General features: G+C 54.4%; 3 protein-coding genes across 4 annotated transcripts; 2 read left to right on the top strand and 1 right to left on the bottom strand.

The window, feature by feature from the left end:
- The first annotated feature begins 573 nt into the window (after positions 1–573).
- Positions 574–16,037, top strand: VARS1 (valyl-tRNA synthetase 1). 2 transcript variants are annotated; one of them, XM_042986019.1, is made up of 30 exons: positions 574–968; positions 1,238–1,660; positions 2,724–2,858; positions 2,954–3,092; positions 3,333–3,457; positions 3,546–3,630; positions 3,854–3,954; positions 4,091–4,218; positions 9,014–9,178; positions 9,401–9,482; positions 9,983–10,102; positions 10,187–10,295; positions 10,388–10,482; positions 10,760–10,850; positions 11,089–11,213; positions 11,299–11,402; positions 11,488–11,646; positions 11,776–11,866; positions 11,994–12,099; positions 12,190–12,260; positions 12,348–12,473; positions 12,833–12,937; positions 13,020–13,088; positions 13,175–13,253; positions 13,378–13,505; positions 13,874–14,029; positions 14,210–14,416; positions 14,489–14,600; positions 14,714–15,039; positions 15,890–16,037. In XM_042986019.1, the coding sequence occupies exons 2-30, from the start codon at positions 1,274–1,276 to the stop codon at positions 15,956–15,958; spliced, it is 3,795 nt and encodes a 1,264-aa protein (XP_042841953.1). In that variant the 5' UTR covers positions 574–968; positions 1,238–1,273; the 3' UTR covers positions 15,959–16,037. The 2 variants fall into 2 exon arrangements, with proteins under 2 accessions (XP_042841953.1, XP_042841951.1); XM_042986017.1 differs by having other exon boundaries at positions 3,543–3,630.
- A 745-nt stretch (positions 16,038–16,782) lies between these two features.
- On the top strand, positions 16,783–25,143 carry VWA7 (von Willebrand factor A domain containing 7). Its single transcript, XM_007098771.3, has 16 exons — positions 16,783–17,022; positions 17,353–17,634; positions 18,362–18,458; positions 19,023–19,133; positions 19,577–19,772; positions 19,891–20,060; positions 21,347–21,459; positions 21,692–21,808; positions 22,272–22,457; positions 22,941–23,073; positions 23,187–23,339; positions 23,454–23,546; positions 23,964–24,265; positions 24,347–24,486; positions 24,698–24,872; positions 24,979–25,143. Exons 1-16 carry the CDS (start codon positions 16,786–16,788, stop codon positions 25,141–25,143), a joined length of 2,670 nt encoding a protein of 889 aa, XP_007098833.2. The 5' UTR covers positions 16,783–16,785.
- Positions 25,144–25,763: 620 nt separating this feature from the next.
- Positions 25,764–27,303, bottom strand: SAPCD1 (suppressor APC domain containing 1). Its single transcript, XM_007098768.3, has 5 exons — positions 27,190–27,303; positions 26,811–26,951; positions 26,222–26,317; positions 26,005–26,109; positions 25,764–25,924 (listed from the first exon to the last, which is right to left on the bottom strand). The coding sequence occupies exons 1-5, from the start codon at positions 27,301–27,303 to the stop codon at positions 25,832–25,834; spliced, it is 549 nt and encodes a 182-aa protein (XP_007098830.1). The 3' UTR covers positions 25,764–25,831.
- Positions 27,304–27,605: the final 302 nt, after the last annotated feature.

Genomic DNA, 27,605 nt, shown 5'->3' with positions numbered 1-27,605 from the left:
GATGTTGCATTCATCCAAGCCCTGCTACTCTCATCACCTCAGCCAAGAATCCAACCCAACTTCCCAGCATTGTCTGCCCCTCTTCTTGGTGTAAACCATGTAATACCTCACCTGGCTACACCATGTTTCTTGAACATGCCCCTGCCTACCGTGGTCTTCTGCTTATACCCACAACAAGTACTTGCTGCCCTTCCATCTCTGTCCTTCTGTTAACCTGACAGTAATGAGACACCAACATGCATTTGATGCTGCTCTATCATGCCGCCTCAACCCAGCCAAATCACTGCACGCTTCCTGAATATCTATAGAGGTTTAACACAAGTGACAATTTTTATTGTGGAGAGTTGTAACTGGGAATTAACTGAATTCTTAACTGGCTCATTCAGCAAATAGGAGTTTTCTATACAGATGAGTTCTCAGCGCTAGAGGACCTTACGGGCCCTCCAGCTTGACTGCCTCTTCTTTGCGGAGGGAATGAGGCTCCGAGAAGAGGCGGGGCGCCCTCTCGGCCGCGGCCGGCAGGTTCCCGGACTGCCCGCTGGGCGCCGCCCTCCTCTGGCCCGCCCGAGGACCCGTGCAAGGTGCCCGCGGTGGCGCCTGACCGAAGAGCGGTTGTGGGGGCGTCCTCTGCTCCCGCGTCCGCGTCCCGCGCGGTCCCTCGTGAGCGCGGTCGGCGGCGGGTGGCGCGGCCCCGGGCCAGTGTCGGGCAGGGCCGCACCCGCACACGCAGGCGGAGCACGGCCGCCCGCGCCAGGACCCGCGGGCCCGGAAACGCTTGTTGTCACAAAGGGGGGGAACACGTGGGCACAGACGGCCCGGCGGCGGTCGCAGGGAGCTAGGATCGCCCGGAGAACCGCTCACCGTCCCTGCCCGCCGGACTTCTCGGCCCCGGCCTCCAGGCCGGTCCACCTTCGGCCGGCGCCCGGCCGTGAGGTGGCTGTCTGGCTGGGCCTGACCACCTCTCTCCAGTACGTACCGGCGGCCCGAGCCCGCGTCCTGCCGCTCGCCGAGGGGCTACCCCGAGCCTCCCGCAGTCCCCGAGCACGCGCGATCCTGGGGAGTTTCCCACTGGCACTGCCACTCCGAGAGCCGGGCCCTTGGCTCTTAAGGCCCTATCAGACCTCCAGTCCTGGGGGTCTCGGGCACCTGCGGTACAGGAGTCCCCACGGGGGTACCCTCTCTCCTCCAGTAGGACGCCCCTGGGTTCCTCAGTCTTCCCGTCTTTCCTTCTCCTTAGGTTTTTATCCACCTCGTTCGGACCCCCTGCGTAACCATGTCCATCCTGTATGTCTCCCCTCATCCCGATGCCTTCCCCAGCCTCCGTGCCCTTATCGCTGCGCGTTATGGGGAGGCTGGGGAGGGACCGGGCTGGGGAGGAGCCCACCCCCGCGTCTGTCTCCAGCCACCCCCGACCAGCAGGACTCCCTTTCCCCCACCCCGCCTGCCCGCCCTGGAGCAGGGGCCCGGCGGGCTCTGGGTGTGGGGGGCCACCGCTGTGGCCCAGCTGCTGTGGCCAGCAGGCCTGGGGGGCCCTGGCGGTAGCCGGGCCGCCGTCCTGGTCCAACAGTGGGTCAGTTACGCCGACACGGAGCTAATACCAGCTGCCTGTGGAGCATCGCTGCAGGCCTTGGGACTCCGAAGCTCTGCCCAGGACCCCCAGGTGATTGGGGAGAAGAAGGGAAGAGGGAGAGGGGGAAATTTAGAAGAAAGAAGGTGGAATGGGTAGTGAAGATAGCATGTCAAATGTGGAGAAACACTGATCAAATCCCAGATTGCCCTCTGGTATGATAACCTTGGGCCGGTTTCTTAAACTCTGAAGCCTTGGTCTTCCCGTTGAGGAAAAGAGAAGTTTTCATGTTGAGGAACTCGAGAAGATTAAAAGAAGTGTGCAGAGCAGTCTGGTGCCAGGTGTTTTAAAGTCTGGGCACAGAAGTTTGAGGAGTCTGAGGCTGATGAAGGCCGTGGTTACTGTGAAGTGTAGAAAATAAAGACTGGGTGAAGGAGAGATGAGAGGCAAGTGGGGTGCGAGAGGTGGCCCCTGCTGGAAGGAGATGAGGGAGAGGGAAATGAGGAAGGGCTGGAAGGGAGAGGAGAGAGAACTGTACCAGACTGTAGCCAGGAATTCTTCAAAGCAACCACCTCCTTGCAGAGTTTTGAGCACATGGTGGATACTTCGTATTTCTTGAATGAATGAATGAATGAATGAATATATGACTTAGACCCTGACTTGCTTCCTTATATCCTGCTTATTCTGTCTAAAATAGAGGTTCCCTCTCTGGAATTCCTTGTCCCCACTTCAGCCTGATTTATTTTTCTTTAGAGCACTTAGGAAGAAAAATAGGGTAATGTGTTATATATTTGCATATTTATTGTCTGTCTCCCCCACTAGAGTGTTAACTCCACCAGGTAGGGTCTGTTTTCATCTCCTCATTCTTAGAGAAGTGTCTGGCCTGTAGTAGGTACTTAATACTTCTTGAAGCAATTACTGTGCTGTCTCATATAATCTTAACATTAACTTCTTGTGTTTGATATATTGCATCTGACACATAGTAAGTGTTCAGCAGGAATTCACTGAACAAATGGGAATATTTTTATGACCATTTGACCTCAGAGGTGGTGATTTGTGGAGTAGAAGGGGGTCACCTGGATTGGGTGGGGATAAGGGGTGGGATTGAGGTGGGCCAAGCCTTATCATATTCATAACCTCTTCCCTTTCCTGCTAGGCTGCCCTGGGGGCCCTGGGGAGGGCTCTGAGCCCCTTGGAAGAGTGGCTTCGGCTGCACACCTACCTGGCTGGGGAGGCTCCCACTCTGGCTGACCTGGCGGCTGTCACAGCCTTGCTGCTGCCTTTCCGTTACGTAAGTCACCGGGGCTTAGAGAAGAATGACGGAAGCTCCCCTCAGACCTCATTATAGGGTGACTAAGGCTATTTCATTTCTTGTCACCATCCCAGGTCCTGGACCCCTCTGCGCGCCGGATCTGGGGTAATGTGACACGCTGGTTTATCACCTGTGTCCAGCAGCCAGAATTCCGTGCAGTGCTGGGGGAGGTGGTTCTGTACTCAGGGGCCAGACTGCTCTCCCAACAGCCAGGTGAGGCAGGGTAGGGAGTAAAATGGGAGGGGTTCCTCTGGGCTTTCCGTGTAGCTCACTTTCTTTTTTTTTTTTCTTATGAATGGTGGAATCACTGGGGAAGGGGCCTGAGGAAGGGTGAGATGGGAGACCAGCATGGAGGAGCACTTGGGCAGCTGGAATAGGCCACCTGAAACATAGTAGTAAGGTTCACAGAGGGTCCCCAATGGGCCAAGTTGGCATTTCTGTGCCTCTGCCTAGGCTCTGAGGTCCCTGCACCCCCAAAGACTGCTACGCAACTCAAGAAAGAGGCAAAGAAACGGGAGAAGCTAGAGAAATTCCAGCAGAAGCAGAAGAGCCAACAGCAGCAGCCACCCCCAGGGGAGGTGAGAAGCTAAGGGTAGGACTGGAAGAAAGCTGGTAGCACACATGGGTGGATGATATCTGTGCCTGTATCTCTTCCCTCCCAAGCAGAAGAAACCAAAACCAGAGAAGAGGGGGAAACGGGATCCTGGGGTCATTACCTACGACCTCCCAACCCCATCTGGGGAAAAGAAAGGTACTAGAAGGGGGTAGGGACCCCAGCGCTTCACCTCCACCCTCTTCAGCTGCTGCTGCGCGGTGTTACCCCTTCCTCCTCTGCCGTTGCTCCCACTGCTTGGCTTGTGAGGATTTGCACAGCCCCAGATCTCCCAATGCCTGTCCTGTGATGTGAGCACCAGAGGCCCATTGGCCCAGCTGCTCCCAGCCTCAGGCACTGACCCTCCCCTTCTCTCCCCCAGATGTCAGTGGCACCATGCCTGACTCCTACAGCCCTCAGTACGTGGAAGCTGCCTGGTACCCTTGGTGGGAGCAGCAGGGCTTCTTCAAGCCCGAGTATGGAGTGAGTGGGCTCCACTGCCCAGGCCTGGAGGAGATGTGGGAGGGGGACAGCAGGGCCAGAGGACAGGTTGCCTGGGAGGGGGCCGGGAGAGGTGACATGAGGCCTTAGCATGTGCCCGTCCTTCCTCCCCCATCAGCGTGCCAGCGTGTCAGCACCAAATCCCCGGGGAATCTTCATGATGTGCATCCCACCCCCCAATGTGACAGGCTCCCTGCACCTGGGCCACGCACTCACCAACGCCATCCAGGACTCCCTGACCCGATGGTGAGTTCCTGTCCTCTCCTTCAACGGGTTCCCTCTGCCTTCTCTGGCTTCTCACTCCTGTCCTCCCTTCTGTTCCCTGACAGGCCATCTGTCCTCCCTTCTTCCATATTGGCCCTCAGCTGTGCCCCCTGGTGGTGCTACACTTCTCTCGTAATCATTCCCATCGTCCTCTGCATGCTCCCCCAGTCAAGCAACCAACACCCCTCATTTGCAGATGCTGTTCTCTCCCTGCTCTTGCTATGGAAAATAACATTATTTTGAGTTAAACAAGAAATCTGTGAATATGTTTTTGTAAGAAATTTAAAGCTTCAAGTCTCTTTGCATCTCTCTAGACCTACTCCCTCCCGAAACATAGCCATTATTACCACTGTGATGTGTATCATTCCAGATCTTTCCTATCTACTTACAAATATGCATGCCCATAGAACTGTATAATTTTCCTTTTGAGTGGGTTTTTCTTTTTCTCTTCTTTAACATAAAGGGCTCACCCTAAACATGTTACTCTACAACTTTTTTTTTTTTTTTACACTTAGCAATTTACTTTGGAGATCTTTCCTTGTTCTTATACATAGACTGATCTCATTCTCTTTCATTGCTCCATAGCATTCTATAATGTGGCTGTGCTGTAATAATCACTTTTTTTTTTTTTTAATTTTATTTTAGAGTAAGTGCACAAGACGGGGAGAGGAGCAGAGGGGGAGAGAGAGAGAATCTTAAGCAGGCTCTTAAGAGTCAGTCATTCAACTGACTAAGCCACTTAGATGCCCTGGAATCACTTTTTTATTAATGGCTGTTTTTGATTTTTCTCTCTTGAAAACCTTGCTGGAATGCACATTCCTGTATATGCTTTCTCAAGTGCAAGTGGAAGGATTCTCTGGTATAATATCAGAAAGTGAAACTGCTGGGTCTGAGGGACATGCTTATATTAAGTTGCCCCCAAAGCAGCTTCAGTGATTTATACTTCTGTGAACTGCATGTGAGGGTATTCATTTCCCTGTTCCCTTTCCGGCCCTGGACATATCCGTGTTTGTTTGTGATTACTGAGTCTGTGCCTGTTCATGTTTGGCCGGTCAGGTTTCCTTTTATGTGAATCGTCTGTACCCATCTTTTGTCCATTTTTCTATTGATTCTTTGTTTTTTTTTTTCTTTAATTGGTTTGTTGGAAGATTCTTTAATATTCAGATATTGATTTTTTTGGTTTGTTGTGTAAGTTTTCTCCTGTTCTAGTACTTGTTCCTTCCTAATTTTTACTATTTTAATATTTTAATTAGTTAACAATTATATAATTTAATATTGCAGATGGCAAGTTTCTTTAAAAATGTACTTAATTCGGGGCGCCTGGGTGGCTCAGTCGGCTAAGCGTCCGACTTTGGCTCAGGTCACGATCTCACTGTCCGTGGGTTCGAGCCCCGCGTCGGGCTCTGTGCTGATGGCTCGGAGCCTGGAGCCTGTTTCGGATTCTGTGTCTCCCTCTCTCTGACCCTCCCCCGTTCATGCTCTGTCTCTTTCTGTCTCAAAAATAAATAAACGTTAAAAAAAAATTTTTTTTTTAAATAAATAAAAATGTATTTAATTCAATTTATTTATTTACTTTTATTTTAGAGAGAGTGCTAGCAGGGAAGAGGGGCAGAAGGAGACAGAGAGAGAGAGAGAGAGAGACAGAGAGAGAGAGAGAGAGAGAGAGAGAGAGAATTTTAAGCAGGCTCCACACTTAGCAAAGAGCCCAAAGCAGAGCTCGATTCCACAATCCTGGAATCATGACCTGAGTTGAAATCAAGAGTCAGATGCTCAACCGACTAAGCCACCCAGGTGCCCCTAGAAAAGTATTTTAAAACAACTTTTTATCTTTAGAAGCCAGGGTTTATTTAATTTTAATTTAAGTTCTGAGAAATTTTTCTGGAGTCTTATTTACTAACTTAATTTGGTTAGAAGTACTTATCAGGCATCACTATGTGCCAGCTGTGCTCTGGGCACTAGGGATACAACATCAGATTTAGAATTTTGTGAGGAATTGAAAGCTGAAAATACAGAGTTGTGTTAAATACATGTAACATACAACGGTCAACTTAGTAACACTAGAAAAGAATGAACACTTCTTAGAAGACTTTTTAAGGTGGGGCCCCTGGGTGGATCCAGCTCTGAGTCAGGCTCTACACTGACAGGGCAGAGCCTGCTTGGGATTCTCTCTCTGCTCCCCTGCTCACATTCTCTCTCTCTCTCAAAATAAATAAATGAACTTAAAAAAAAGAACTTTTAAGATAGCAGCCTTTTTTCTAATGAACATGGCCTAAATAAAATGTTAGAAACTCCCATTTACTTAAATGGAATAGATTTCTATCAACATTTTAGAATCAAAAATAACAGGGGTGCCTGGGTGGCTCGGTTGGTTAAGTGTCCGACTTCGGCTCAGGTCATGACCTTGTGGTTCATGGGTTTGAGCCCTGCATTGGGCTCTGTGCTGAATGCTTGCTTGCCTGGAGCCTGCTTCAGATTCTGTGTCTCCTCTCTCTGCCCCACCTCCACTCATGCTCTGTCGCATTCTGTCTCTCAAAAATAAATAAATGTAAATTAAAAAAAAATAACACGTGAAACACAACATTAAATATTTCCATCAACAAAACATTATTAATAAAAGTGAGTTGTATATCTATATTTTTTCTTTTTCTCCCCAGCAGAGAATAGTGTACTTTCATGCAAATACCTATGACATTTTACTGATTTTTTTTTTTTTTTTTTTTTTTTTTTGGTCAACTTTATACAAACCCGGAGAAATGATTTTAGTAAAATATTCTTTGTGTTTTCTTTTTTTTAATGTTTATTTTATTTTTGACAGAGACAGAGCATGAACAGGGGAGGGGCAGAGAGAGAGGGAGACAGAGAATCCAAAGCAGGCTCCAGGCTCTGAGCTGTCAGCACAGAGCCCAGCATGGGGCTTGAACTCACAGACAGACCGCGAGATCATAACCTGAGCCGAGGTCGGGACGCTCAACCTACTGAGCCACCTAGGCGCCCCTGTTCTTTGTATTTTCATTTGTTACGCTTTACTTCTTTGGTAAAACCTAACAAACACCAGATTTCATAAAACATGTTTGTATCCAGTACATGTTTTTATTTTTGAGACAGAGACAGAGCATGAGCAGGAGAGGGGCAGAGAGAATGGGAGACACAGAATTTGAAGCAGGCTCCAGGCTCTGAGCTGTCAGCACAGAGCCCGATGCGGGGCTCAAACTCACAGACCGCGAGATCATGACCTGAGCTGAAGTCAGATGCTTAGCCGACTGAGCCAACCAGGCGCCCCCGTATCCAGTACATGTTTAACCAACACTTTGAGGATCGAAGAGCTCAGGAGAGTGGAGTCGCTTTAGTCCCTATTCCCAAGGACCCAAGGAGATCTAACTGTAGTGGGGATGATCAGATTATAAAGTAATGAATATAATATAGTTTGATGAGTCTTTTGAAAGTGATGTATATATAGTGTTTCTTTGTTATTTTTTTAATATCTTTATTTTATTTTATTTCATTATTATTTTTAAGGAGGCTCCAGGCCCAACGCAGGGCTTGAACCTGAGATCAAGAGTCAAAAGCTGAATGGGCTGAGCCACCCAGTTGCCTCTGTTTATATAATAATTTCCTCTCCCGGCTTTAATGTGCTTAGTTCGAAAAGGTCACAGAAAAGGTCATTGGAATTTAATGGCTTTATGTGCCACATCAGCAGAGAGCTTAAGCATAAGCTGCACGAACTTGAACCAGAGCGTGGCAGATGTAGCCCTGCAATGCTACTCTATTTTCTCTAATTCACCTCCTGATTAGTTCCCTAATGTGTTACTAGCTTCTAGTCACTTCCCCCTAAGTGGCCTATCACTTGCTTTTTAACTTTACTTAGGGGTCTTATTCTGAGATTTTTACATTTTGGTCTAGTTGATTTGTCAGGGTTCTTCAGCTTTATCTTTGCGTCTCATTAACAAAGGCCTCTCTTACCTCAGAGTCACAGTCTCATCTGTGTCTTGGTCTTTTTTTTAGTTTGAAAAGTGTGTTACTTTTTTCTAATGCTTTTCTGATAGTGTTGAGTTCATCAGTCTGATTAGAATTTATCTTTGTGAGTGTTGCGAAGTAGGGAACTAATTAGCTAGCTGTCCTAAACAGACTTATTCAGTAGCTCATCCTTTCCCTACTGATAAGAAATGCGACTTTTGACAAATACTGAATGTGCTTGCATCTGTTTCTAGACAGGGTTTGGTTCCCTTTATCTGTAACTTTGTTTCTATGTAGTAACTTACTGTTTATTTTTATTTATTTATTATTATTTTTTTTTAGTAACTTACCGTTTAATAATCATAACTTTCTCATACGTTTTGTTTTCTAGTTGGGCAAGAGCGTCTTTGTTTCTTTGTTCTTTTGCCAGATTGCTCTGGCTGTCCTTGCACATTGCTCCCTGACTAGAACATTTAAAAAAAAAATTTTTTTTTAACATTTATTTATTTTTGAGAGACAGAGACAGAGCATGAGTGGGGGAGGGGCAGAGAGGGAAACACAGAATCCGAAGCAGGCTCCAGGTTCTGAGTTGTCAGCATAGAGCCAAACATGGCGCTCGAACCCATGAACCATGAGATCATGACCTGAGCTGAAGTCGGACACCTAACTGACTGAGCCATCCAGGCGCCCCTCCCTGACTATAACTTTAGAATTGGGCCCCTTTCTTTCCTGAGTCCATTGACTCCTTTCCCAGGAGCCCCTTCTTCCTTTGATGCCAGGTCCACCAGCCCACTCCCCTTGGGTCCTCGTGTTTTTCCCATAGGCACCGCATGCGAGGGGAGACCACCCTGTGGAACCCTGGCTGTGACCACGCTGGCATTGCCACTCAGGTGGTCGTGGAGAAGAAACTCTGGCGCGAACGGGGGCTGAGCCGGCACCAGCTGGGCCGAGAGGCCTTCCTACGGGAGGTCTGGAAGTGGAAAGAGGAGTGAGTATGCAGCCCCCCCCACTTCTGTCCCCCTGTCCAGATAAGATCTCTGTAGCCTCCGGCCGTGGCTGCAGAGCCAGACCCTCACGGAGGCTGAGGGTCAGTGGGCTCTGGGGCCCAGGTCATTTTCAGAGGGACGGGTGAAAATACCCCATCAGCCGCTCAGTGTCTCTCTCCAGCCCAGGCCTGAGTGCTGATCCCGGCCTGTTTGTCCACTTCCAGGAAGGGTGACCGGATTTACCACCAGCTGAAGAAGCTTGGCAGCTCCTTGGACTGGAATCGAGCCTGTTTCACCATGGACCCTGTGAGTAGGAGGGGTCTTGGGGCTGAGGCAGGACAGGGAAGCTCCCTAGAGCACCCACAGAAGAGAGCACCCTTCCCCTAGGAGGGGAGCCCACTGCTCATAGGAAACCACTAAGGGCTCAGCTGCAAATACCACCTCTCGCCCCTTATCATGGCCCTTTGTCACCCAGTCTGGGAGCTCACATTCTTTCAAGTGGCACACATTGGGGCCTCACTCTCCTGTGGAGCCTGAACTCCCAGGATTCTCTTCACCAGCACCTGTCCCTAGCTGAGTGGCTTCCCTGCCATCTTCAGAGTCTTCAGGCTTGTTGCCTGCCTTTGTGTTCCCATAGTTCTCTCTCCTCTTCAAGAAAAATACTTCTGCCCTCTAGCCCTCAAAGGGGTCTGTGTGCTGACAGTGGGACTCTGGACAGCCCAAGTCTCACCAGATCCCGCTGCTTTGGCAAGTCTGCCTGGGTCCCTAGGCACCTGGGCCCATGCGTGACTCCCCCTGCTCCCTAGAAACTCTCAGCAGCTGTGACAGAGGCCTTCGTCCGGCTCCATGAGGAAGGAGTCATCTACCGCAGCACCCGTCTCGTCAACTGGTCCTGCACCCTCAACTCTGCGATCTCTGACATCGAGGTGTGTCCCCACCCCCACCCCAGGCTCTCTCCATCTCCGCCCCCCCCACTCCAGCTCCCTGGCTATTTAACACCCATCTCACAGGTGGATAAGAAGGAGCTGACAGGTCGCACTCTGCTCTCCGTGCCTGGCTACAAGGAGAAGGTGGAGTTTGGGGTCCTTGTCTCCTTTGCCTACAAGGTCCAAGGCTCAGGTAGGAGCCAGGGGCATCAGGGTCCCGGGCTGGGTGAGGTAGGAGGTGAGAAGGGGCCAGAGCTGAGACCACAAGTCCTCGTGTCACCCTAGACAGTGACGAGGAGGTGGTAGTGGCGACAACTCGGATTGAAACGATGTTGGGAGACGTGGCCGTAGCTGTGCACCCCAAAGACCCGAGATACCAGGTGTGGCAGGGGTGCTGCCCACAGCTGGGGAGGAGTGCTGGTCGGAAGGGGCTCCTACACTGTGAATGAGGGTGGGATGGGCGCTCAGCCTCTTGGCTGAGAGAAAATTGCATCAGAAACTCATTTTCAGCTCCTTTTTGGCCCTGGGTGTTGGGACAATCAGGGACCTGGGTAAGAGGAATTGGGTCCAGCCCGTTTTGAATTTTTTTTCATCTTTGAAATGATTTATTGTTTGCTTTTGCCTTCTTGAATTTTTGATGTCTCCCTCTGCCCCCAGCACCTGAAGGGGAGGAGCGTGATTCACCCATTCTCGTCTCAGAGCCTCCCCATCGTCTTTGACGATTTTGTGGACATGGAGTTTGGCACAGGTGAGCCGAGGGCTGCCTCTGGAGAGAGAAGGAGGCACCCTTTGGTCATTCATCTTCCCCCTGGAAGAAAAAGAACAAACTTTTCCTAAACCAGCAGGACTTGGACTGGGTTTCAGGGGGCTGTACTCAAGAGGTGGGAGACAAGGGTGGTCTGGGGGCCACATCTTTCAGCAAAAGAGGGTGTGTATAGAGACTCCACTGAGTCCTCGTGACCCTGGCACCCCCACGTACACCCCAGGTGCAGTGAAGATCACCCCCGCACATGACCAGAATGACTATGAAGTCGGGCAGCGGCACGGGCTGGAGGCCATCAGCATCATGGACTCCCGAGGGGCCCTCATCAACGTGCCCCCGCCTTTCCTGGTGAGACTACCTGGGGTGTGGTGGCCAGGTCGAGAGATGGTGGGGTACGTAGGCATGGCCGTGATGAGGCCTGTCTCCTACCCAGGGCCTACCGAGGTTTGAGGCCAGGAAGGCGGTGCTGGCGGCACTGAAGGAGCGGGGACTGTTCCGAGGCATTGAGGACAACCCCATGGTGGTGCCGCTTTGCAAGTGAGGACGGGGGCCTGGGAAGAGGGCAGGGGAGGGGCTCCTCAGGGTGCTCACCTCTTGATCTCCCACCCGTGTGTTCTCACAGCCGGTCCAAGGACGTGGTGGAGCCTCTCCTGCGGCCACAGTGGTACGTGCGCTGTGGGGAGATGGCCCAGGCCGCTAGTGCTGCTGTGACACGGGGTGACCTCCGCATCCTACCTGAGGCCCATCAACGGACATGGCACGCCTGGATGGACAACATCCGGTGCGTCAGGGCCCTTGATGTGGGAGGGTGATTGGGTGAGAGGCTAATCAGGGCACAGGCCGGGGCACCTCCCTCCCCTGCCTGATTCACGTCCCTTCCCCCAATCCCCCTGCCCCCCACCATTTGCAGGGACTGGTGTATCTCCCGGCAGCTGTGGTGGGGCCATCGCATCCCAGCCTACTTCATCACAGTCAGTGACCCAGCTGTGCCCCCAGGGGAGGTGAGAACTGGGCCAGAGCTGGACACTGGCACATCTCAGGGAGTTGTGGGTCTGTGGGGTCCTTGCTGGGGGGAGGGGTCAGGGCAAGGCAGAGGGACCCCCTTGGCACTCACCCTACCTCTGGCAGGACCCTGATGGGCGGTACTGGGTGAGCGGGCGCAGTGAGGCCGAGGCCCGGGAGAAGGCAGCCAAGGAATTTGGAGTGTCCCCTGACAAGATCAGTCTCCAGCAAGGCAAGTCAGGGCCTTGGGGGTGAAGGGCAGAGCTGGGGTTCTGATCCTCATCTCTGTCCCCTCTGATCTCTGACCTTTGGCCTCCCTCAGATGAGGATGTGTTGGACACCTGGTTCTCCTCTGGCCTCTTCCCCTTCTCCATCCTGGGCTGGCCCAACCACGTATGTTCCTGGGGGACCAGCCCAGGGTGGGATGGCGGTCTTGGAGGTGGGTGCTTGGCTCCCCATCATGCCCTGCTCTGCCCCCAGTCAGAAGATCTGAATGTGTTCTACCCGGGGACGCTGCTGGAGACGGGCCATGACATCCTGTTCTTCTGGGTGGCCAGGATGGTCATGCTTGGCCTGAAGCTCACTGGCAAGCTGCCCTTCAGAGAGGTGATAAGACTGCCGAAACCCTTCCCACAGTCCCTACCATCACCCACCCTCCTGTGCCACAGCTCAGGCTCAGCACACATGGGGACACAGCACAGCCCACGGACAGCTGTGGGTGGGCCTAGCCAGGGAGGGCTTGTGGGGACTGAAAGCCAGCCCGGGTTCCACTCAGTGATTCTGTGCCATGGCTTCCTAGATGAGGGAGCGCCTCTAATTCCCATGGAGGTGCCAAATGTACTGGCAGGGGTACCATGGGGGCCTGAGGTTCAGAACGGGGCAGACCGGATGCAGGGCCCCGGCAGGCATTGCTGCGTGGGTGAGGAGACACATTGTCATGGGCCTTCCCTGCCCTTGCTTGTCAGGTCTACCTCCACGCCATCGTGCGAGATGCCCACGGCCGAAAGATGAGCAAGTCTCTAGGCAACGTCATCGACCCCCTGGACGTCATCCACGGAGTCTCCCTGCAGGTGGGGCTGCGCCCTGGGCCGGGCCGGGAAGGGCTGTGGGGCTGTGGCCACGGCCCCCTGACTGCTCACACCTCACCCTCAGGGCCTCCACGACCAGTTACTGAACAGCAACCTGGATCCCAGTGAGGTGGAGAAGGCTAAAGAAGGGCAGGTACCGAGGACGGGCTCTGGGGCTACAGTGTGGGCTGAGGTAGGTGAAGCTGCCTCAGGACACCCCCGACTGACTCCTCCCCACAGAAGGCAGACTTCCCGGCGGGGATTCCCGAGTGCGGCACCGATGCCCTCCGGTTTGGACTGTGTGCCTACACGTCCCAGGGTATGGCCTCCAAAACCTCTCCGCTGAGTCCCTCCTCCTTCCCTGAGCCCACCCTTCTCCTTCTTCGCCATGGGCACGAGTTGGGAGGGAGAATAGTGAGGAGTCACACTTCACACCCGCCCAGGTCGCGACATCAACCTGGATGTGAACCGGATATTGGGATACCGCCACTTCTGCAACAAGCTCTGGAACGCCACAAAGTTTGCCCTGCGTGGCCTTGGGAAGGGTTTTGTGCCGTCACCCACCTCTGAGGTGAGGGCCTGGTAGGCGGCAGGGTGGGCAGCACCCACACAGGCAGCTCGTCTGCCTCTCAGGCATCGAGCATGGTCCGTGCTGTGTCACGATTGTAGCCACTGAGTCAGGAGGCCCAGCACCTGCCCCGAAGGAGCCTTCCTGCAACAGGCGGGACAGATAGATACAGGGAAAGCCTGAGCATCGGGGTCCTCCGAGAAGGGGGTGGGGGTCCTTTTTCCTCCAGATGCTGGGCACATGGTGGTTGCTTCAGACGTATCAGGCTGCTGGAATGCCGATCTGCCCATGGTTCCTGCCGCCCATGGGCTTCTGCCTCCTTCCCCCTGAGCTTATGGTACTTCCTCGCTGATGTGTCCCTTCTTCCCAAGCCTGGAGGCCATGAGAGCCTAGTGGACCGCTGGATCCGCAGCCGGCTGACTGAGGCCGTGAGGCTCAGCAACCAGGGTTTCCAGGCCTATGATTTCCCGGCTGTCACCACTGCCCAGTACAGCTTCTGGCTCTATGAGCTCTGTGATGTCTACCTGGTGAGGAGGAGCTGAGAGACGGGTGGGGGGCGGCAGAGCCCTGGACCTCACGTTGCCAGTGGTTGGCCACGAGACCTGAGCCAACCTGTCCCCTTCCTGGTCCTCACAGGCACAGTGAGGGCTGCAGGCTAGGCCTTTTCCATCCCTGAGCCTCGTGCTCTGTGCTTCCTGGTCCCCTAGGAGTGCCTGAAGCCCGTGCTGAATGGGGTGGACCAGGTGGTGGCCGAGTGTGCTCGCCAGACCCTCTATACCTGCCTGGACGTTGGCCTGCGGCTGCTGTCACCCTTCATGCCCTTCGTGACCGAGGAGCTGTTCCAGAGGCTGCCCCGGCGGACATTACAAGCTCCGCCTAGCCTCTGTATTACCCCCTATCCGGAGCCCTCGGAGGTATGGGGTGTAGCCTAGAGGGGGGCTCTGGCCTGCCCCCCTGCCTCCCTCACCCCCTCTCCCATCCCACAGTGCTCCTGGAGGGACCCTGAGGCAGAAGCTGCCATGGAACTGGCCCTAAGCATCACACGAGCTGTGCGCTCCCTGCGTGCCGACTACAACCTCACCCGGATCCGGCCTGACTGTGAGCCACCTCGTCCCACTGGCCCCTCAGTCCACTCTGGGACCCTTGTCCGACGTGGTTGCCTCCTCTCGCGTCTCCTGGGGGCCACATCTCACCTTCCTCCCTCCCCACAGGTTTCCTAGAAGTGACTGATGAGGCCACGGGCGCTCTGGCGTCGGCTGTGTCAGGCTACGTGCAGGCGCTGGCCAGCGCGGGCGTGGTGGCTGTCCTGGCCCTGGGGGCTCCCGCGCCACAGGGCTGTGCTGTGGCCCTGGCCTCTGACCGCTGCTCCGTCCACCTGCAGCTGCAGGGACTGGTGGACCCGGCCCGGGAGCTGGGCAAGCTGCAGGCCAAGCGTGGTGAGGCACAGCGGCAGGCACAGCGTCTGCGGGAGCGCCGCGCTGCCTCAAGCTACCCTACGAAGGTGCCCCTTGACGTCCAGGAGGCAGACAAAGTCAAGGTGTGTGGTGTGGACGGGCATTCCTTCTCCACTGCCCACACCATCTGCTCCCTCCATCATCAGGCCCAGCCCTGGGCAGCCATGGGGGAGCAGGCCGCCCGGGCCCCTTGCATAGGCAGGGCCCACGTAATCCCTCCTCTTACATGAGAAACGGTCAGCAGCAGGGGCACAGCCCAAGGTCACACAAGCAAGGTGAAGACAGACCTAGAACCAGGTATCCTGCCTCCCAGCCAGAGCCCTCGTGCCCCACCCAGTGCCCGGAACACCCTGAGTGCCTGGTGCTGGTCTCAGGACCACTTACAGCCAGGAAGCCTGGCGGGCTCACCTGGGATCTCTCCAGGGAGGAGCAGTGGGGTGAACCACATGGACGCAGAGAGAAATGAGCAGAGGCTGCATTACGGAGCCTTGGTCGCTGAGCAGGGCTCAGTCCAATCTCCCGGAAACCTGCTCAGGGCAGGGGGTGTCCCCATTTCCATTTTACAAATGAAGGCCCAGTGCCTGCCTGGGAGGCTGCGTCCCTAACCCCTGTGTGCTGCCGTCCAGCTGGGGGTCGGGCTGCTGGCTAGGGCACATGGGCTCCTTCGTTTTGGGGGACTGACCACTCTGGCAAAAGGCAAGACCCGAGAGGCCAGTGATGATGGAGGGGAAGGTGGGTGCTGATGGGGAGGTTGGTGAGAATTCAGAGGGAACAGGCCAGCTGAGCTCACACAGTCCCCAGACTACTCCCTGCTGCGGTCCCCACCCATCTTTCCAACTGGGACCCCTCTGCCATCGCGAGCATTTGGAGGTCTCCTCTCTTGGGCCTGAATCCTCACCACCCACCACCCCCTCTCCCTTGTTCCACCCCCAGCTCCAGCAGACAGAAGCAGAGCTCAGGAAGGTGGACGAGGCCATCGCGCTATTTCAGAAGATGCTGTGATGCACCTGACTCTGACCCTCATAACCCCCAGCAGTCCGCCGTGGGGGTGGCAGCAATAAAATATTTTGCCACAAAATCATCTCTTGTCTGTGTGTGGTGGGGCCGGGGAGGGGCACTGAGGGCCCGTGCCTGGGAAGGTAGTGGAAGGGCGGCAGGCTGAGCAAGAGGCGCCGGGTGGGCAGAGAGGTGCGTCTGCCTGGGTCTGTCCCTGGCGCTGAGCCAGGCCTGAGTCATGTTGCTCACTCATTCCTCCTCCCAGCTCTTCTCCACTCACCTCTGCACTGCTGCTGAGGGAGCCCCGCCCTGGTGCCGGCTGCCGCTTGTGGCCTTGGGCGGGCACGAGTAGAGGGGCCAGGGGCTGTCTGGCCTGCCCCCATCCTGCCGGGGCCTCCCTCCCCCTCCACTCGTCCTGAGTTAATTATAACTCTGACCTAAGTGCCCTGTGACACCACGCCCCAGCGGCCCTGCGGGAGACCCAGCAACCAGGTAGGGGAGAGGCCTAGAGAGGAGACTCATCAGGTTTTCTGTGCTGGGTGTTTGGGAGTGTGGGTGTCGGTCTGGGGGTGGGGAAGGGGGTCTTGGGGAAGGAGCCTCAGTTCCTTCCTGCAGGTGTATGTCCCCATTAGCCCATTAAGGCCCTCAGGTTGTCTAGGCAACTGAGAGGGGAGGCCAGGCTGGGGTAGATCCAGGTGCTTCAGGCAAAGCAGAGGAAGGGCCCAAAGCAGGTGCCGGTGGAGACAAAGAGCTAAAGAGCTGGGCCTGCCCTGGACCCGCTGCTGCTTCCTGCTCTCGAGAGCCTTCTGTCCCCTCAGGTCCATGTCCCAGCCATGCTCCCTGCAGACGTGCCCGTGGCCCACTTGAATCCTTCACTGCTGCTGCTGCTGCTACTGCAGCTGCTGCCCCCTGCATCCTCCTTCTTCCCCAACATCTGGAGCCTCCTGGCTGCCCCCGGGTCCGTCACCCACCAGGACCTGACCGAGGAGGCGGCACTCAATGTCACCCTGCAGCTCTTCCTGGAGCAGCCACCCCCGGGCCGTTCCCCGCTTCGTCTTGAGGATTTCCTGGTGAGCGTCCCCAGGTCCTGTCACATCCCAGCTGGACTCCCCAATTCCCTGGGACTTCTACTTCTTCAGGGCCCTGCTGGCCAAGAGGAGGGATATCCTTCTCTTCCTTGGCTCCTCACCTCTACCCCTTGCAGTAACAATACCCAAGTGTCCTCGTCCTAAAATCAGGAGTACCCCCCCCCCCTCCTTAGAAAGGTCCAGAATTGCCCTTCCTTCATAGGGCCCAGGACCTTCAATTCCCTGCACACCCAACCTGAGTGCCAGTTGCTAAGAAAATGTGGGCAATGGTGCAACCCAAGGGTCCCCTGTCCCCTAACCCACTCTCTCCAGGGCCGCACCCTTCTTGCTGACGACCTCTTTGCTGCCTACTTTGGACCTGGGTCTCCTTCCCGGAGGTTCCGAGCAGCCTTAGGTGAGGTCTCCCGTGCCAACGCAGCCCAGGACTTTCTGCCAACATCCAGGAATGACCCTGACCTGCACTTTGATGCTGAGCGGCTGGGCCAGGGGCGCACACGCCTAGTGGGGGCTCTCCGGGAGGCCCTGGTGGCGGCCAGAGCTCTTGACCACACCCTGGCCCGCCAGCGCCTTGGGGCTGCACTTCATGCTTTGCAGGTGAGGACTGCGTAAAATGGGCAGGGGTTTCTTCACCCAGGGTCTTCCCGTCCCCCAGATACAGACTTCCTCCTGGTACCTCCTTCTCCTTCTTCTTCTTCTTCTTCTTCTTCTTCTTCTTCTTCTTTTAATGTTTATTTATTTATTTTGAGAGAGACAGAAAGCAGGGGAGGGGCAGAGAGAGAGGGAGAGAGAGAATCCCAAATGGGCTTTGCACCATCAGCGCTTGATCTTACCAACCACAAGATCAGGACCTGAACAGATATCAAGAGTCTGACGCTTAACTGACTGAGCCACCCAGGCGCCCCCTCATGGTGCCTTCTTAATCACACCTCCCCCTACTCAAGAAGTGATGGGGCACTGCTTGCCAGTGCCCTGAGACTGGTCCCTAGTTCCCCCACCTCCAAACTGGCAGCTCTCCCTGTGGGAAGAGCCAGGAGGCCAGTGTGGCTGGAGAAAAGCGAGGAGGCGTGAGGTCGGGAGTGGGCCTTGAAGGCCACTGGAGGGCCTTTGGTTGGACTCTGAGTGGGATGGGAGGAAAAACCGGGAGGCTCCCACCTGGGGAGAGCTCTGTTCTGGGCGACAGGCAGAGGGTGTGGAGGGCACTTGGGGTATCTGACAGCAGCAGCGGGGGTAGGAGGAGGCTTTCCAGGAGAGAGAATAAGCGCTGGAGATTGTGAGAATGGTCAGACAGCGCCTCATTCCCCTTCGCCCTCCCTCCCCCCAGGATTTCTACAGTCACAGCAACTGGGTGGAAATGGGACAGCAGCAGCCACACCCTCACCTCCTCTGGCCTAGGCAGGAGCTCCGGAGCCTGGCACAAGGTACGGCCATGACCCCGGGGGCTGGGGGAAGCCCACTAAAGCCATGTCCTCTCAGCCTCCCCAGACACTGTGTCACATCCTCAGGTCACATAGGATGTGACATGGCTTCTTCTCTGGAACGACCTGTGAGGTCCCCCAGTCCAGCCAAAGGCCAGGTCAGTTAGATAGCTTCCCCAAGGTCACAGGGGTGGACAGAGCCAGGACCAAGGTCTGCAGATCTCAGCTGAGTTCTCTCTCGTGTGGCTTCCTCCCCCAACATGGGATGGAACATACAGGGCTGTTCTTCACAGTCCCCTCATCCTTCCACCTGAGCTATGACGCGGCCTCCTGTCCATTACAAGTTCACTTCCTGTCCACAGCTCACGCTTCTGGGTTTCCTAGCACAGTCCCGGTCTCACATATTCAGTCTCATCACTAGATGATCTCTAGGTTTTTGTTCAGAAATCCTAGAAGGGTACATTTGGGCTTTTGCCAGCTCAGGGAAAAGCCAAAGTTTGGATGGATGGGGATAAAGGTCAGTGGTGGCAGGATCTTGGGATCTAGACCCCTGTCCTCTCTTCCCAGTGGACGATCCTACCTGCTCTGATTGCGAGGAGTTGAGCTGCCCCGGGAATTTGCTGGGCTTTACACTCCTCACCTCTGGCTACTTTGGAACTCATCCCTCCAAACCTCCAGGTACCAGGCAGAAGTAAGGGGAGAAAGTCACTTCCTTTCCCCTGACCCTCTCCCTAGGGATCTCAGAACTGTAGGCCCTTGTCCCATTTCCTATGGCATCACTTCTGGAAGGAGTGGATGCTGGGGATGGGGTAGATGGATGGAGACCCACTGAGGCGGCCATGATTGTTGGGTGGGGGAATAGCTTCTTATTCAACCAGTAAGACTTCTCCATTACCCAAGGGTAGTTTTGGGGGATGGACTGGAGGGATTAGGGGATCCACCATGTACTGTGATGACTGGCCCCTCTAGATTTACTCCAGATTGGCCCTCCACAAATGTCATCTTTCTTGCTGATCCTTTGCTGAAGAGTGAGAGGTCAGGCCAGGTCAAAAAGGGCCTCATTTTCTTAGGAGGCAGTGGGTTTTTTACCTCCACCCTCCAGATCTCTTTCCCCAAACCAGGGAAATGTAGCCATGGGGGCCGTTTTGACCAGAGCAGCTCCCAGCCACCACGGGGAGGCATCAACAAGGATAGCACATCCCCAGGCTTCTCTCCCCATCACATGCTGCACCTCCAGGCAGCAGAACTGGCCCTTCTGGCCTCCATCCAGGCCCTCAGTCTCCTGCGAAACCGGCTGGGAGACAGGGGTTTCTCCAGGTGAGTGGCCTCTGGGCGATGTGCTCCTTAATGCGCATGTGCTCCTAGGGGAGCTGAGTAAATGGGGGCTGGGGACAAATGTGCAGACTCCTCACCATATCTCTGGCCTGCTCCCCAGGCTGCTGGACATCAGCCCAGCCTCCAGTCTGAGCTTCGTCCTAGACACCACAGGCAGTATGGGTGAGGAGATCAATGCTGCCAAAATCCAGGCTCGCCACATTGTGGAACAGCGACGGGGCAGCCCCATGGAGCCTGTCCACTACATCCTGGTCCCTTTCCATGATCCAGGTAACTGTGGTCTGGCGAGGATAGAGGAAGGAAGGAAAGTCTAGGGCAAGGGGTAAATGCCACTGGTGGGGGAAAGGGCCTCATGGCTCCGCTTCCTTAAAATGGTGACGTTTCCTATGGTTGAGCATTTACTGGTACCTCTGTGTGTACGATTGGCCACTTCTTCCTCTGTTTCCAAAATGGCAGCACTTTCCATATGAGGTTAATCATGATCTGTGCTTAGCCAGGGGCCTCTGCTTTCTTAGGCTTCCATGTTAATCAGTGATTTTCAATTCTCCCCATTTTCTGTATACAGAGGTTGGGATGAGGATGGGTCCAGGCCTCTGTGAAGCCTCTAGACGGATTGGAAGTTAGACCGACTGACCCGGGTTGACCAGTCACTGTGCATGCTTAGGCTGATCATTTAGACTTTTTTTTGCCTCAGTTTCATCATCAATAAAATGAGTCAGTACTTGACCCATATTATCTGATGGCCATTTCAACCCTAGAAGATAGGCAGGATTTTCTAGGGTTGAAATGGCCATCAAATAAAATAGCTACAAGCACTGAGAATTCCCTAAAGGCAAGCGTTGAGTCTGATTTACCTGCATAAATCTCATAGTAGCTGGAATTTAACGGGGATTTATCACATATTATTTTTAATTTTTTTAATGTTTATTTATTTTTGAGTCAGAGAGAGACAGCATGAACAGGGGAGGGTCAGAGAGAGGGAGACACAGAATCTGAAGCAGGCTCCAGGTTCCAAGCCGTTAGCACAGAGCCTGACGTGGGGCTCGAACTCACAGAGTGTGAGATCATGACCTGAGCCGAAGTCAGACGCTTAACTGACTGAGCCACCCAGGCGCCCTGGTTTATCACATATTTGATGAAGCTTTGAGTTTAGCATTAATTATGTGTCAAGTCACTATTCTAAGGTTTACAAAATCAACTCATTTAGTCCTTCTAATGACACTCTGAGGTAGGTACCATTATTTCTCTGGTTTTTCTGGTGAGGAATCTGAGGCCCCAGGTGTTTTTTTATACTTACGCACATATCCAATAAACGCCCTCTCAGGACCACAGGAAATGCTACCATTTTGTTAAGGAAATGAGGTCCACTTCCCCGCAAAGGTAATTAGCCCTTACCCTGCCCTGCCTATAGAAGTATCGGAGAATATTGTTATTTCAATACTTGTTCACCCCAGGAGCACAGCGAGGCCTCTTGACTGGGGGGTGAGAGGTGGCCCTAGGTAGGGATGAGGGGAGCCCTCTCATCACTCATCTCAACCTTCTTTCTTCCTCCCCAGGGTTTGGCCCTGTCTTTACCACCAGTGACCCTGACAGCTTCTGGCAACAACTCAATGAGATCCATGCCTTGGGGGGTGGAGATGAGCCCGAGATGTGTCTGTCAGCCCTGGAGGTCTGCCCTCCCCCTCCCCCTTCCCTTCTTTCCCCTTCCTTTCCAGTTCCCACCACCAAGGGGAACTAGAGGCTTCCTGGGACCTCCACCCTCCACCCCGCCTTCAGAGCCTAGTTCCACTAGCTTCACTCCAGGGTTCCAGGGCCATATTTCCTTCTATTCTGCCCTCCCTTACTCTACCCATTCCTCTGCTGCTGCCATTTTTAACACGAGCACTTTCCCTCTCTGCCAGCTGGCTCTGCTGCACACACCTCCACTCTCAGACATCTTTGTCTTCACCGACGCCTCCCCCAAGGATGCCTTTCTCACCAACCAGGTGGAGTCCCTGACTCAGGAGCGGCGCTGCAGAGTGAGCACAGCTGATGGGACATCCGATGTTAGCCACCCAGAGATATGGGGTTTCCCATACCTTGTTGACAACTATCTCGTAACAAGGATCACACCACACTCTGGTGGTTGAACCAGCCTTGGCATGGGGTGGGAGAAGCAGACAATGAGTATAACACATCCTGATCCCTTACATGATGCTGAATGCATATTTGAACTGGTCTCCAATAAACCATTTGAAGAACTGGAGATCTAGTTGCCAGCAATCTGCTGTGGATGACATATGGAGACAGTTACAAGGGAGTGGCAACTACTAACTGAAGGCCTGGGGCTGTGTCATTGGGAGACCCTGCAGGAGCAGTCAGAGGGTAGACCAAGATCTTACTCCTCCTCATCAGCTCCGCAGAACACTTGAGCACAGATCCTCATTGACAATGGTAGACAGCACTTGGATTACTCAGTACTGGCCTCTTTTCTGGGCACAGGTAACATTCCTAGTGACCGAGGACCCATCGAGGGTTCAGGGCCGAGCTCGGCGTGAGGTCTTGTCGCCTCTGCGTTTTGAGCCCTATGAAGCAGTGGCCTTGGCCTCAGGAGGAGAGGTAATCTTCACCAAAGACCAGCACATTCAGGATGTGGCAGCCGTTGTTGGGGACAGCATGGCTGACCTGGTAAGTATGAGGGCCGGAGGGACTAATGCTTTTGGCTCAGAACTGAGGGTACAGGTAACACGGCACTGCTCTTTCTCATAGGTTAATAGTTTAACACTGCTTGCTGTGTTGCCACTGCAGTCAGAAGGGTGGGAAAGGAAGTTTCTCTCTCTTTCTGAGATCCATGGCTACCCAACTTCCACGTTGCTCCTTCCCTATTAGTACCGCCCCCTGTCCCCCAGTCTTGGCCTCCAGTAGTCTGTCCTCGGAAGTCCTGCCATCTTTTACGGAGGGACAAGAAGCAATCACCTCACCCTCAATCCCTTGCCTCCAATTTGTTGTTGACCGTAACTTCATCCCTGGTCCTGGGCCCCTCTTTCACTGGTATCCCTTCTCCATGTGTGACTTAGTTTCTTTCTGTCTCCACCTTTCTCCTGTCTTTGTTCCCACTTCATTCAATGCCTCATCTTCTCCCCTATTTTTTGGCTCTGCCCATCCCTCTAGGTTACCCTTCCCCTGGAACCTCCTGTTGTGGTGTCTGGAAGGCCACTTGTGTTCAGCGTGGATGCACTGCTCCAGAGGGTCACAGTCCGGATCCATGGGGAGGTCAGCAGCTTCTGGATCAGGAACCCTGCAGGTATTTCCACATGTGTGTCTCAAGGCAGAGGGAAGAATGGAGAATGAAGGGTGACATCCTAAGGGACAGGAGCTAGCTCATGTGCCAATCTCTTGCTCCCCCACCCCCACCAGGGGTCTCCCAGGGCCAGGAGGAAGGCGAGGGACCTCTAGGTCACACTCGCCGCTTTGGGCAGTTCTGGATAGTTACCATCAGTGACCCCCCACAGACAGGGACCTGGGAGATCCTGGTCACAGCCGAGAGCACACCCCGGGTGAGAGTGCAAGGTAAGGAGGGAGATATTCCCGGGAAGGGAAGGGACGGGAAGGCTGCAGAGCTCAGAGAGCGGTATCAATCACATTCATCTCAGGAAGGTCTCTGATTGCCTTGGTCCTCCTCAGCCCAGACATCCCTGGACTTCCTCTTCTACTTTGGGATCCCCGTGGAAGATGGCCCCCACCCTGGCCTCTACCCCCTGACTCAGCCAGTTGCAGGTACGTCTACCCACCCCCCCCAACTTGTCCATTAATATACATGTATATATTGTATATGTATATGTCTATATACATATGTGTATTGTGTATGTATATTATGTGTATATATATATATATATATATCCTTTTATTGAGTTATAACTTGCATATAATGAAGTGCACTAAACTTAAGTATACAGCTGGGTGGATTTCATATAATGCACTCATGTAACCATCACTCGACTCAAGATTTAGAACATTTTCAGCATCCCAGAATCTTTCCTGACCCTGCCCAACAATAGCCCTCAGAGGTAACCCCTTTTCTCCATTCATACTCATCCCCAGAGGTAACCCCTATTCCAAAAGCCGATCATTCCTTTCTCCCTGTCTCTGAATCTCATGTGGACCAGTGTTCTCCCCTCCCCTCCCCTGTCCCAGGCCTCCAGACCCAGCTGCTGGTAGAGGTGACAGGGCTGGGCTCCAGAAGCAACCCTGGAGCTCCTCTGCCGCATTTCTCTCACGTCGTCCTACGAGGGGTCCCGGAAGGTGCCGAGCTGGGCCGGGTGCCTTTGGAGCCCACGGGACCGCCGGAGCGAGGTTTCCTCGCGGCCTCGCTACCGTCCGCACTTCTGTCCACTGTGGGACCTTTCTCTCTGGAGTTGATTGGCCGGGACGGAGAGGGGCAGAGCCTGCACCGAGCTGCTCCCCAGCCCTGCACCGTGGTCCCTGTCCTTCTGGAGGTGAGACGCAGGAGGAAGGTGCAGGTAGGGCTGGAGAGAGCTGCAGCGGCTCCTCCTCGCCTGATCCGCCCTCCTCCGTAGCTCAGCGGCTCCCCGGGATTCCTGGCTCCAGGCAGCAAGGCCCCGCTCAGCCTCCGCATCGCCAGCTTCTCGGGCCCTCAGGATCTCGATCTTAAGACATCTGTCAAGCCCAGCTTCGCTCTCACCTCCAACCTCTCCAGGTATTGCCCCTGAACTCTCCGGTTCAGTTCCGGCCCACATTTCGGTTCCCCTGGCGTGGGAGCTGGTACTTTAAGCCCCGCCCACAGCAGCCACTTTCGCTTGGCCCTCAGATTCTCGCCTCCCCTCCCCTCCAGCTTTGGGCGCGGACCCTGGGCTCTCAACTCTTCAAGAGCTTGGGCCTTCAGCCCGGCGTCCGTCCGTACTCGACAGGGTTCGCCTGGAACCAAATGAGTCCGCCTGGGGGCGCCTGTGGTTGGAGATCCCGGACTCAGCGGCTCCAGACTCCGTGGTGATGGTGACTGTGACTGCGACAGGTCCAGAAGCCAGCCCAGTGCCCCCGACCCATGCCTTCCTCCGGCTCCTGGTGCTGGCCCCCATCCCGCAGGTGAGGCACCCCCACTTTCCATCGCAGGATAAGCAGTGTAAGGGGTGGTAGGTGAGGGCTTAATCTGGGTGCAGACACGCTGACGGGCTCTCCCTCTTCTCCCTAGGACCCGCTGGCTGCCCCTGCCCACTCATCTGGCCCTATCCTCGCCTCCACCAGCCCTGCCTCCACCTCGGTGACTCGGGGAAGGGCTGGGGGAAGGCTGGTGGGCAACCCCTGGTGGGGCACAGTTGGAGGGGTGCTGCTTCTGCTAGGCCTGGCCTCCTGGTGACACCAGAACCCCTAGAGGGATGTGCCTGCAGCGCTATTTTCAGTCTGGCCCCACTGGTGAGAAGGCAACCGGGCCTTGGGACCCGACCTCTCCCAGCTGGGATGGAGGTTTTCCTTCTCACACACTTGTCCCTCCCTTTCTTTGTGAGATTGGGATAGAGGGCAATGGACTTTCCCACAATGCACTTTCCCCAACCCTGCTGGGAACCAAAGCAAATACTCCTTTTTGGAGAAAATTGGCCTCTATTTCTCTGTAGCAAAATCTCTTTACTCCACTATTTATTCATGCTTTCCTAAGCTCAGGTAGAAGGAAAGATATATGGGGAGGAGACTAAAGTTGAGAGTGGGGGTTTTATTTATAGAATTGTTCTTACTTGAAATTCTGAGGAAGCTCCTATTTTATTTTTGTATTTAAAGCTGAAGGACAGTTTCAATAAACATGTCTTCTCTAGAGAGGGATTTCAAAGAAAGATCATTTATGCAGATCACTTAAGGGCGAGTGAGGGCATAAGACACCAAGCAGATGAAATGAAGTTTTCGGTTGTGGAGAAGAAACTTTACACCAAGATGTTAGGACTTCAGTTGGCCCACCACCTGGAGCCATTTATCTGTTAAGTCAAGAAGCAGGATAAGGAGACTGGGGGTTCTGACTCAGCCTCTCCTGTCACCGAGGAAATCGAGAGGAGGCTTCACACACGGGTGGGGCCCCTCCGCATATTGGGGCAGCCCAGCTGAGCAGTCTCCCCTTTGGGCTGAGTGCCTCCTTTCTGCTGCCTTGACAACTGGAGAGGAGGAGAGAACCGGTGTGGGCATCTGTGCTCCTCCCCGCCTGCGGGGCCACGGCTTCTGCCCTGCCCCCCACTTCCCTACAGTTTACCTGCTGCTGCCATGCTGTCTGCTTCCTTGGCCTTCCCTTCCAGTCCTGGGTGGCACAGGAACTAGCCTGATTCGAGGGATGTGGGGAGAACTGGGAGGGAGAGGAGGCTGGGATTTGCTTTTCTCTGTTAAAACAGTGCTGACCCCAAGTCCCCTCTCTACCCCCACTTCCCGAGAGTACAAACCAAAAACAATAAACTCACCTTCTCCTGAATCAGATTCTGCAAACAGATGTTCATATTTTGAATCTGGGCTAACTGGGGGCCACCAGGCTCTGAGTGTAAATCTGACAGAAAATTCTAAAGGAGGAGTTAGAGGCTGACAACATGGTGAAACATCGAGGTCCATCTGCTGCTCTTCTGTCACCACAGGCCATTACCTCTCCAGCTGGATCCCCTCACCACAGAGCCCCCCCCCCCCCCAGACAGGTAGAAAAATCCAATACTCTCCCTACCATCTCTTTAACAGTCCCGTTTCAACATCCACCTCAGGTGGGATAGTACCCCTTTCCCTGTTCTTTATGGATCCTCCCTGTTCAGTCCTGACCCATTGGAATAATCCAGGCCACTCCCCCATCTCAATGGAGTGATCCAAATCAGGTCCCTCTGAATGGAATGCAGACCGGCCTCCTCCAATCCCGACAATGAACACCAACCTGCACTTGGTGGCATCCAGTCATTACAATTCATGATCCCTGCCCATTAACTCTTGCCTTTCCAGGGTGGTGTCAGGCTGTGTCCACATGTCCCCCGTGCCCCCAGAGCCCCCCTGCGCCACACAGAAGCCCCGTACCTCACCAAGAGCCCCCAGATGCAGCTGTTGTTGCTGTGCCTCCCTCAGACGGCCCTCAAACCAGGCCTGGCCGTGCTCCAGCAGCTCCAGCCCCTGCCACAGGGCGTCCTGCTCCCTCTCCAGAGCCTGCATCTTCTGCAGCTGGAAAGGCCAGAAGCAGAGGCTGACTTGCTCCCCAGCAGGGCTCTGAGCCCCGGCCGTTTCTCTCAACCCTTGGTTGGGTTCACTGGTCACTGAGTGTGAGCCCAGACTGACCACTGAGCTGGAGGGCAAGGGGAAGCAGGGGAGAAGACTTACAGGTCCTGAAAATTGAGTGGAAATGTAGGGGCAGATCCAGGAAGTAGGCTTCCCTTGGACCTCTTGCTGGGCTAATACTCACCCAGAGGAAGAAGCTCCGGGCCCCTGGGTCTTGGCGGCTTGTCCCTAATGGCAGCAGCAGAACTGTGTAGGGGGCCTGTACCAGGGGCAGCCCTCCGGGCCCCTGGCTCCCCATGGCTCGGAGGTGGGAAGGGTGGAGCCACGCCCACTGGTGCTCAGGGTGGGTCCCTCCCCTTCCCCCTGCCTGGTGCCCATCCCACCTTTTCAGCCTCTCAGGCTTTCCTGCAGTGTCTCTGAGGCTGGGGTGTTCCTACTTAAGGGGAAAAGACCATCTCCATTGGGTTTCTCTGTCTTCCTTCTCATCTGCTTTTGTAGGGTCTGTTGAAAGAGCTGGTTCTCATGAAGTCCCCTGGGTAGAACCCAAGGGTCCCCCTATAGCAGTGTCACTGTGTTGTTGTTTTAAGCTTTTTTTTTTAA

The sequence above is a fragment of the Panthera tigris genome, chromosome B2, assembly GCF_018350195.1.
Source record: "Panthera tigris isolate Pti1 chromosome B2, P.tigris_Pti1_mat1.1, whole genome shotgun sequence".
Classification (NCBI taxonomy): domain Eukaryota; kingdom Metazoa; phylum Chordata; class Mammalia; order Carnivora; family Felidae; genus Panthera; species Panthera tigris.
The sequence above is the reverse complement of the archived record's forward strand: the minus strand, read 5'-3'. Positions and strand labels throughout refer to the sequence as shown.

Bases quoted from the DNA above. Each gene is read 5' to 3' on its own strand.
- VARS1 (XM_042986017.1), top strand. From the start codon at position 1,274: ATGTCCATCCTGTATGTCTCCCCTCATCCCGATGCCTTCCCCAGCCTC. The intron at 10,851-11,088 runs GTGAGCCGAGGG...CGTACACCCCAG, and splicing joins GGACATGGAGTTTGGCACAG to GTGCAGTGAAGATCACCCCC. The intron at 11,647-11,775 runs GTGCGTCAGGGC...CACCATTTGCAG, and splicing joins GCCTGGATGGACAACATCCG to GGACTGGTGTATCTCCCGGC.
- VWA7 (XM_007098771.3), top strand. From the start codon at position 16,786: ATGCTCCCTGCAGACGTGCCCGTGGCCCACTTGAATCCTTCACTGCTG. The intron at 17,023-17,352 runs GTGAGCGTCCCC...CACTCTCTCCAG, and splicing joins TTCGTCTTGAGGATTTCCTG to GGCCGCACCCTTCTTGCTGA. The intron at 20,061-21,346 runs GTAACTGTGGTC...CTTCCTCCCCAG, and splicing joins GGTCCCTTTCCATGATCCAG to GGTTTGGCCCTGTCTTTACC.
- SAPCD1 (XM_007098768.3), bottom strand. From the start codon at position 27,303: ATGGGGAGCCAGGGGCCCGGAGGGCTGCCCCTGGTACAGGCCCCCTAC. The intron at 26,952-27,189 runs GTGAGTATTAGC...TGGCCTTTCCAG, and splicing joins CCCGGAGCTTCTTCCTCTGG to CTGCAGAAGATGCAGGCTCT. The intron at 26,318-26,810 runs GTACGGGGCTTC...CTCCTCCTTTAG, and splicing joins ATCTGGGGGCTCTTGGTGAG to AATTTTCTGTCAGATTTACA.